This window comes from Spermophilus citellus, assembly GCF_964194105.1.
Source record: "Spermophilus citellus genome assembly, chromosome: 9".
Taxonomy (NCBI): Eukaryota; Metazoa; Chordata; class Mammalia; order Rodentia; family Sciuridae; genus Spermophilus; species Spermophilus citellus.
The window spans coordinates 100117584-100126828 of record NC_138191.1 but is presented as its reverse complement, the minus strand read 5'-3'; the positions used below and the strand labels follow the sequence as shown (position 1 = coordinate 100126828).

Sequence of the window (9245 nt, the reverse complement as noted above, 5' to 3'; positions counted from 1 at the left end):
TCTGCACCGGGGGAAAGCGGAAAGTGCTCCCCAGCCTAGCAGGACCCCTGTGAAGGCTCAGCCTGCGTCCCCGGACCCAGGGCCACCCCACCACAGCTCGCGCACTGGACCTAAATGTTTTCAGGGTCCTGATTGCGCAGGGGATGCACTTATTCCGTGAGTTTTGAGGCAGCTTCCTTTCCCCGTAACCTTTTAGAGTTTAGGAGCACTGGCTGGGCCTAGGTCAAATTTCTCCCTGGCACCGTGGTCCCAGAGGAAAATCAAGACCTTTTCCTCCCGGCCGCTTGAGAAGCCGGGATTCGGCATTGTTTTCTTAGAAAATAACATTTATTTCTAGCTTTTATCTATGCAAAGGAAAGCACAAGGTGAGCGGTTTTCTCAGCAGCGTTTTTCGCTGCTGGCCCTTCCGCCAGGGCGTTTGGCGAGTCCCGGGAGGCGAGGATGCACCCGCGAGCGGGCGTTTCTGGCTCAGTCACACGTCGCTCTGTTCCTGCTTCAAGTGCGCACCTTGACGGCTCTTTAAGACCGGCCGCAGGCAAGAGGGCGGGTGGGCAGGATTCGTCCCGAGTTTACAGTATATTTAATCTATAAAACCTGATAGGTACAATGCGCGCATAGTCTAATTTTTCCATTTTGTCCTTTTTTTTTTTTTTGCTTGTTTTTGAATGTTTTTCACGTTAATACCGAGGTCACCTACAGATTACAATTAATAACTTAGAATTCCATTTTATAACATTATACACTGGCTTGTATATATATATATGTATAGATTATATATAGATTTATACATATATAAAAACTCACACTGCACCAAGAAAACCCATGCTTATCGGCATAAGCAACAAAGAGAGCGACAAATACCGCAACGAGGAAAGTGCACCTTAGAACTTGTTTCCTTAAAAAAAAAATTGATATCGATATATGTGTGTGTGTGTGTGTGTGTGTGTGTCCCAAAGACTAGACTCAGTGCCAAGAGATGTGTACATCCTAAATTTATATTTGTTAGAACGAATACTTTAACTTTTTAAAAGGGAGGATTGGGGAGACACAGAGGAAACTCTCGGATTAGCCTGCAGTTCGTTTGAGAGCGTGGGCGGGCGGGTTGAGCGTAGCTAAAGGAGCAGCAGGAGCAACCGCCCTCTGAATTCTCCAGAATACCTGGCCTTTTGAAAAAGCGGCTGAGCGAGACTTGTGGAGGTTGCTGGAAGGAGGGATGAGGATCCAGGCCACTCACACCCTACAAGAACACTTGCACCTCTATATGCTCCTCTTTGCTCAGCTCTTTTCACCCACTCTCCAAAACAAAACCAAAAAAACATCTCCGAGCCAGAAGACCCCAGCCAGGGCGCAAAGAGCGCGCCAGGAGAAGTGGGGCCGGCGGCCCGCGGGAACAAGGCTGGGGTTAGTGTTTGGGAGCCGCCAGGCTGCTGGGCCCTTGGTCCTACTGCTTCTCTGGGGCGCCATTGACCATAGGCCCGTATAGGCCGCCCCCATAGGTCGGCTCCTTGTGCACTGCCGCTGCGGCTGCGGCCGACCGGTCACGCATGAGATCGCTGAAGGCGTAGTCCATAGGCGGGCGGAAGCCCAGCGTGGGCACCAGGCCCGCGGTGGAGTAGGGTGCCATGAAGGCCAGGCCACGGCTGTGTGCTGCCGCTGCGGAGTAGGCCAGGCGCAATGGGCTCAGGCCAAGAGGTGCACCCAGCGGGTAGGCGCCCGCATCCGCGCCAAAGTGACTGGCATTGGGTTGCAGTGGCGAGAAGGCTGAGCGACTGCTCAGCGAGCCCAACGCCCCGGGTGCCATAGCGCCGGCCAGCAAGGGTCTGTGGTGCGGGGGTGCGGCGGGCCCAGCCTGCAGCGGCGCTGGCAGCGGCCCCCCAGCGGCAGCGGCGTCCACGCGGCCCGGCCACGCGTCGTCGGCAGCTGCTGCTGCACCCACTGCAGCCTTATCCGGGATCCCAGTGGGACCCAGACTGGCCGCCAGGCCTCCACGGTGGTGGTTCAGCACTTGCTCGATAGCCTGCACCACGTCGCCGCCGCAGCCCTGCAACACCAGCTCCAGGACTCCTCGCCGGTGGCCCGGGAAGACGCGCGTCAAGATGTCCAGCGGCGTCCGCTGCCGTGAACCAGGGCCTCCGCCCAGCCCTGGAACCGGCGCGACCTCGGTCTCTTCTTTGTCAGCCTCGGAACCGGATTCGGAGCCCAGAGGGCTGGAGGAGCCGGGGCTGTCTTCCTCGCCGCCGCCCCCAGGGCCCGCGCTACCTGGGCAGCTGCCACCAGCTTCCTTGGAGGCCCGGGCTAGGGGCGACCCGGAAAAGGACTCGCCGTCGCCGTTCTCCGAGCCTGAGCCGGGCCGCACCTCTGGGGACGACGTCCCGGGACCCGAGTCTGCGCCGTCGGGCGATAAGGGCTTCACCTGCGGTGGCTGTGGGCTGCCCGGGCGGCCTGCCTGAAGCAGTGTCTTGGGGAACAGGTCAAACTTCTGCAACTTGGCTTCTGATATGGGAGAAAATAAGGATGTGACAAGTGATTAAGGGGAATAGGCACCCACAGCACCTAAGCCCTTTGGATCCCAGTTGCCTCTCAGAATCCCAAAACCTGTATTAAGGAGGCTTCAGTGCCCCTTCTTGGTTTTTGCTCCAGTATTCCTCCCTCTCTAGGCTCCCATGTTCCTTTATTCCCTGCCCCCTAGGGCTTACTTTCTTTCTGTACCCAGAACCCCTACCACTGGACCCTGTAATCTTAATAGTCAGTACTGTTCTTGCCACATCTGTGCCTCAACACCCTCACTCTTAACTATCTCCCAGTTCCCCTCTCCCCTAGAGAAGTATCCTGGTCCAGGGTTCAAACAGGACCCAGCAGAACTTCTAACCATACCTCACACTGTATAGAAGACCCTGTTCCATCCCAGGATTCCAAGAGCCAACCCTTTCCTGGGCAGCCCAGTAGTCATGATTATGAAGGAGGTCACAAGCCTCTCTACAGACAGTAAATCCCATATTCTAATCCACCTCCTCCAAAACTGAGACCAGAGAAGTTCTCCCCTCCAGAGCTGAGCCCCCTGTTCCACAGCCCCAGTCTAATTTCTGTCCTCCCAGAAAAAGCCACAGGAGCACAGAAGAAGGTGGATGTAGGGAGGGAACAGACAGAGATGAGGAAAAGGGAAGCCAGAAGATGTGCACCCTAAGAAAACCAGGTCTGATAGAGAAAGAAGTGGGGCATAGCAACCCATTGTCCAGGGAGCATCAGGAACGCGAGAAAAGGAATCTCCCTGGGAAAATGAAAGAGGGTGTCTTCAGTAACTAAAGAAAGTAATGCAGACTTGGAGGGGCTTGGAAGGAGTCGGGTTTATGAAAAAAAAAAATAGTAGGGTTGGAGCAAAGGGAAAGATGGCTAAGAAAGCAGAGCAAAGGAAAAGACGTGAGCCACACGGAATAGATAAAAGGAAGTAAGGAGGGAGGTAGAGACCTGCCTGCGTCTGCGTGGAGGAGAGTAAGATTAAAATTTCCACATTTGGGCCCGGTAAGAGAAAGGAAGGAAGTGCAAATAAATGGTCCTGAAAGGGGAGGAAGGAGAGTTTATGTGTCTGTACTCAATATTGGAGCCGCGTGCGCAGTGAACTCCAGCAGTTCAAACGTTTGGAGAAAGGGATTCTACTCTTCCAGTACCAAGACTAGGTGCACATCCCTGCTGGGACCCTGCAGCTCCCCCCATCCCTGACCGAGTTCTCACCTGCGCCCCCTGTGCCCGCTGAGCCACCTCCGGTCCCTGCGGGCGCTCCCGCTCCTGGCCCCCCGCCGTCGGCGGCGCACACTGAGCCAAAGACCTCGTAGGCCGGTCGTGGTGGGATGATGCCGTTGGCGGCGGCCAGCGCCAGGCCCTCGGCAGTGCCATAAAGCAGTTGCAACTCGCGCGCCTCGTTCTCCTCTTGAGCCTGCTGCCTGCGCAACGCCACCTGTGCCGCCATGACGCGCTGGCGCTCCGCGATGAGCGTACACTTGGCGCACAAGCAGTCCTTCCAGCGGCAGTAGCGCTTGTGGCCCTTGAGTGCCGACACCACCCCGTGGTTGCGGCAGCGTGCGCACTTGGGGGTCCGCGGGTACTTCTCCGCCGCCCTCAACAACAGCGGCGGCGCCCGCAGCAAGCCGCCTGCCACACTCACTGGTAGCGACGCGGCCGCTGCTGCAGCCGCAGCCACCGACGCCACTGATGCCACGGGTGGTCCCGTCGCTGTCGCCGCCGCGGTCGCCGCGCCGGGTACGCTGGGCAGCTCCGAACGCAGCTCCATGGCACGACCTGACGTGGAAGAAGATGGGAAAGTGGAAGAGACCTGCTTAAGGAAAGCGCCCTGTGCTAGACTAAAGCACAGTCTCCAAGAACCAAAGTTTAGAAAGAGAAACCTTGGTGGTGGAAGTTTGGCTCGCGGTCGCCAAATTGCTAGGAGGGTGTGCATTAGGAAGTAAATCGGAGCTTCCACAACGCACTCCCATGAGCTGCTCTTATATCTGATTCATTACACGTCTGGGGTAAGATTTTGTTAGAATCAGTGATTCTTCCGGAAAAAAAGCAAAAAGACATATAAAGTTTGGAAGTCACTGGTTCAAATATATGTAAGGAGAGTTTTAAAAAGACAATATTATTCCCCAAAACTTAGGTTAATTGGGGTGAGATGGGAAGAGTGAAATGTTTGCATTACGGGAGTCAGATTACAGAGCAAATTTTGGACCAACAAGCTCATGCCAGAGGCAAAACAGGAAAACCCAGAGTACAATGTGCAGTTTGGTGGAAGGGTGAAGAGGAGAGGAATGTCCAGGTGCGGAGTTGGGCAGAGAGGGCCTGACTTTGTTTGTTTTGTTTTTTATTTGTTTGTTGTTCATGTGGGGCAGGAGAGTTGGAGGTGAAATTGAAAACAGAAATAGTTTCGCATTAATAGTAGAGTGCGGGCTAAGAAACAAACTCTAGAGTGGCCTTACGACATTTAAAGGTATGATTCCATGGTGCCCGGTCTCCAGAAAGTGAGAGAGAAAATGGGTGTGGAGCTGAGTTTAGTAGACTTGAGGACTATTAAAGAGAAAATCCAGCAGAAGAAACTTTCTTCGGGGAGGCAAACCGAGCCCAAAAGGGGTTTGAGGGGCAAGGAAAACATCGACAAACAGCTGATAGAGGTGCCTGAGTCCCAGGGTCCTCAGCGCGACACCCGAAACAGGTAAGAAAAAAACCTAGGCAAAGGCTAGTGGTGGGTATTGGGCAAAACTGTGGCGCAGTTTTTAGCCTTGCAGCCTGGAGTAGGAAGAAGTATCCGGAGAAAAGTTAGGTATTGCTGAGGGGGATCTATTTCGCTGACCTCCTTACACCGCCCTCCCCACCCCTCACAGTTTGGGTACAGACACGCCCTCCTTATCCTGGGGCCCCACGGGACCCCGCTAGAGAGCAGATTCCCGCCTTCAGCCTCCCATTTGGGTTCCGGGGTCTTGGATGGCCCAGCAGGCCGCAACGAGGCAGGGGACTTGCCTCCGAAACTGGCCATGAAAGGACACAGGAGTCCCACCTGCGCCTAAGCCCCAGAAGGCCCAAGCAGGCCCAGTTTCTAGGTTCCGCCGCGGCTTTCTCTGCCGGGACTCCCCTCCCTCTTGTCCCAACGAGCGCCCAGGACAGATCCTGGTGTCTCCGACCGAGAATCCCAAACCTCCTCCCGGTACGCGGGTACTGTTTCCGCAGACCCTCAGGCCGCTCAGTCCCTCAGGCCCGCTGGACCTGGGCCTTCTCAACAGGGGCCGAAAGCCAGGTCGCCTCCCCTGCTCTCCCGGCTGCCCTCAACTACCTGCCTTGGGCTCCGGGATCCTCCTCCTCCGCTGGCGCTGCACGCGCCTCCCAGCTCTGCTCGTGACGCTTGCACTCTTGGCCTCTTCCCCTTGCCCCCGGCCCCTGATCTGACCACGTCACCCTCCTTCAGTCACCATGTCCGAACTTCCGGACCCCCTCAGCAAGCAGCGCAGTCCAACCCTCACGTCGGAAATCGGGGCCGGGGACCCGATTTGGGGCCAGTTGGTTGGAACCCGCGACCAAGCTCTCGCAGTGCCAGGTCCCCTCGCGGTGCGCGCCGGACGCTGCGCTCAGCCGGGGCCCAGTTGCCCGGCGCTGCCAGACTCTCAATGAGCCTCTCGCCCGCTCTATTGTTGCTCCTTAGGGCTCCATTAGACAGAATTGGACAACAATGTGGCGCCTGCCATTGGCCAGGGGAGGCAGACAGCGCTCTGATTGGCCGGGCCCGCGCCCGGGGAGCCCCTCATTCTACTGTGTCCGAAAGATTCGAAACTCCAAAAGCTCTACTGTGTGCCTCGAGGAGGGGAGGGGGCGCGCCAGGGAAGGAGTGGAAAAAAGTGGGCGAGGAGGAGCGTTGAAAATATCGTGACAAGAAGTTTCCGTGCGCCCAAGAGCGTGTGAATTGCTCCTAATTACCGTGTCCGGTGTGACTCTACGTAGACGTGTGTAACCCCTCCGCTTCTGGGGCGCCGGCTAGGCTGCACCACTCTCACTGGCCGGGGGCGCTTGGCAAGGCCGAGCTTCCCAAGTGGCCCTGGCGGCCTAGGGCGGGATGGGGGCATATGACAATTCAATTACCGCGGTCGGGTGGGAATAGAACGGGGGCTCGGGTGCGGGCAAGGGAGGGTGATCATGGCATAAATGCCAAGGCAGTGTTTCCTGTCTCCTTCGACTGTGATTCGGCTTGCTCCCAAGTCCAACGCGTTTGTGGTAGTTGGGGAGGTTTTGTTTTGTTTTGTTTTGTTTTGTTTGTTTTTTTCCCCTAAAGCCTTTAAACCTCGATTCCTTCATTTTAAAAGTCCTGATACGTTAAGCATCAAGGAGGGTAAGTGTGGTTTATTGGTATTTTTTTTTTGTTTTTAAAAGAGCGGCTCAGAAGAAATGAGATTGCGCTTTCTGTCAGTGCCAGCGGCGAACCCCGCGCGCTCTGAGCAAAGCTTTCCTCTCTCCTTCCCCACCACGCCCCCCCCCATCCTGTTCCGGCCCCTTTACTGTTTACTTTCCTCATTTCTCTTCGTCTGTTTCTCTTCTGGTGGTGGGATTCTTTTGTTTTAAATTAACGAAAACTTTGGCTTCTCTCTCTCTCTCTCTCTCTCTCTCTCTCTCTCTCTCTCTCTCTCTCTCTCTCTCTCTCTCTCTCTCTCTTTCAAATGAAAGTAAAAAGTCTATGCATCTCCCCAGATCCTCTTGAAGGATGGATGGTCGCGCATCCGTTCGATGCTTCCCGGATGAAGACAAGGTCGCTGCGGGACCCCCGCCCCCTGCTCAGGAACAGTTTTCACTTACGTCTTATTCTACCTGTGTTGACCTCTGAGGAACAGCTCCATCTGCAGAGGAGGTAACAGGTTTCGAATTGGAGTTGTTACCCTTAGAATGGCAACTGCTGGAATAAATGCTGAGGTCCTCGGGCAGGGTCGCCCTTGGTTTCTCCCAACTATACTTCTAGCTCTGTGCCTTTTTTTCCCCTGTTGTGACCTCTAATGCGCTGATGTTCTGTCACTCTCGTTTTTAATCTCTACTTTTTTTTCTCTTTCTCTTCCTTCAGAGTAAAGAAAATTCATTTAAATAATGAAAAAAGTGAGCTTCCTCGTCGTTCTCCCTCCACTCCCGAACGTGCGTTTTTTGCGATGCTCTTTGAACCTCCAGAGGAGCGAGGGGTCTGTCCATGCCGTTTCAGGGGCGGACCCACAGAATAGGTTCAGGGCCTCGGGGCCTTAGGATGCATTCTCTGCCGCCAGCAGAACTAGTTTCCCTGACCATCTGGCTGCTTCTGACCTTTGGAACTAGGGACTGGGGAAGGAAGGCACCACCAACAGGGCTTCTTCCGCAGACCCCAGAACCTCACACCCCAGGAGAGCCATGGCATGCTCCGCTAGAAGAAGTCAACCCAGAAGATGAGGCTGGAGGGACTTGGGGGAAGATGTATGAAGGAATCGAGTGGAGAACTTCCAGAAAGTTCAACAGGTTCGGGCTCCAGGGAGCTTTGACCTGGACAGTCTATGATAGGGATCCAATCCTGATCCCGGGCTCCCTGTAAATGGGTGTAGGAGCTAAAGGAGATGGGCTCCCGCGATGTGAGAGCGTGAAGACAGCGCTTTGGGGATAGTAAGTCCTCTGGGAGCACTGGCCCCAGGCCCCACCTTGCAACACCTAGAGCTTGTGATGCCCAGTGAATCCCAGCTATGACCTCTCCCTGGCTTGGGTTGGGGGTGTTCTTCGTGGTGGTGGTCGCGGTGCCGCCAGGCGCCAGCTCCCAGAGCGTTTTGTTTTGTTTTGTTTTGTTTTTGGACAAAGGTTTAGGGGAAAATATTTGAAACCCAAAACGAAATAAACTATACAAATCCGCTTAGCTTTGGGGTGGGGTGGTGTCCTCGGTATCATTTCTCTTGCTTGAGGCCAGGCCACTGTGAAATTCCGGTACTCGGGTGCGGGTGAACTCGCGGGAGCCAAGGGTCCTGAGAGGAGTACTTGGGAACCGGAGCTCTCCTGTGAAAGGAACCTCCTCCTAGGAAGAGGAAGGGGTGCATCCTGGAACTCAACCCAGCCAAACCATAGGGAATATCCCTCACCCCTAGCGCACCAGCCTCTCAGTTCTCTTGATCCTCTTTCCTGGCGTTCACATCCCCTCAGGCCCGTATCCACACTTTTCCCCCCTACGCGACCGAAGTTGGGGTGCTTATAACGCGTTATGCCCAGAGGCGGAATAAACCTGTCATGGGCCAAGGTCACTATACCCACACCTCAACAGGGCAAGATGCCTCTGCCCAGCTTCCTAGACCACTTGGGGCTAGTTCCTCCTGATTTGAACCAGAAGGCTGCAAGGGCATGACACAGATGAGGGGAAAGTATGCTTAGGTTGAGGCAGCAGGGGCTACCTCACCACCATCATCACACACACAACTTAATGTGGCTTCACACCCATACACAACACAGCAAGCATGATCTCACAGCAAAAGTTTGGACACACCTACACACACACACACACACACACACATATGCAGTGAGTCCTGGGGGCGCTCTCACCTATGGTGCTGCCTTCCCACCCACGGTGCCCCTTTAGAAAAAGTTTGACCTCACAGCTCTCTCGCTCTTGTAAGCATGTTCTCCTGGAATGACCTCACAGCCTGACGCCTACAGACTCCTACCTCAGGTGACTGAACACCCATACTGGCATATCCTCACGCAGTCTGCCCTTGCTCGTCCAT

General features: G+C 55.1%; 1 protein-coding gene across 1 annotated transcript; it reads right to left on the bottom strand.

Moving 5' to 3' along the window:
* Positions 1 to 1441: 1441 nt before the first annotated feature.
* Positions 1442 to 4324, bottom strand: DMRTA2 (DMRT like family A2; the record flags this gene model as incomplete). Its single annotated transcript, XM_081307415.1, has 2 exons — positions 3730 to 4324; positions 1442 to 2493 (listed from the first exon to the last, which is right to left on the bottom strand). The coding sequence occupies exons 1-2, from the start codon at positions 4283 to 4285 to the stop codon at positions 1442 to 1444; spliced, it is 1608 nt and encodes a 535-aa protein (XP_081163541.1). The 5' UTR covers positions 4286 to 4324.
* Positions 4325 to 9245: the final 4921 nt, after the last annotated feature.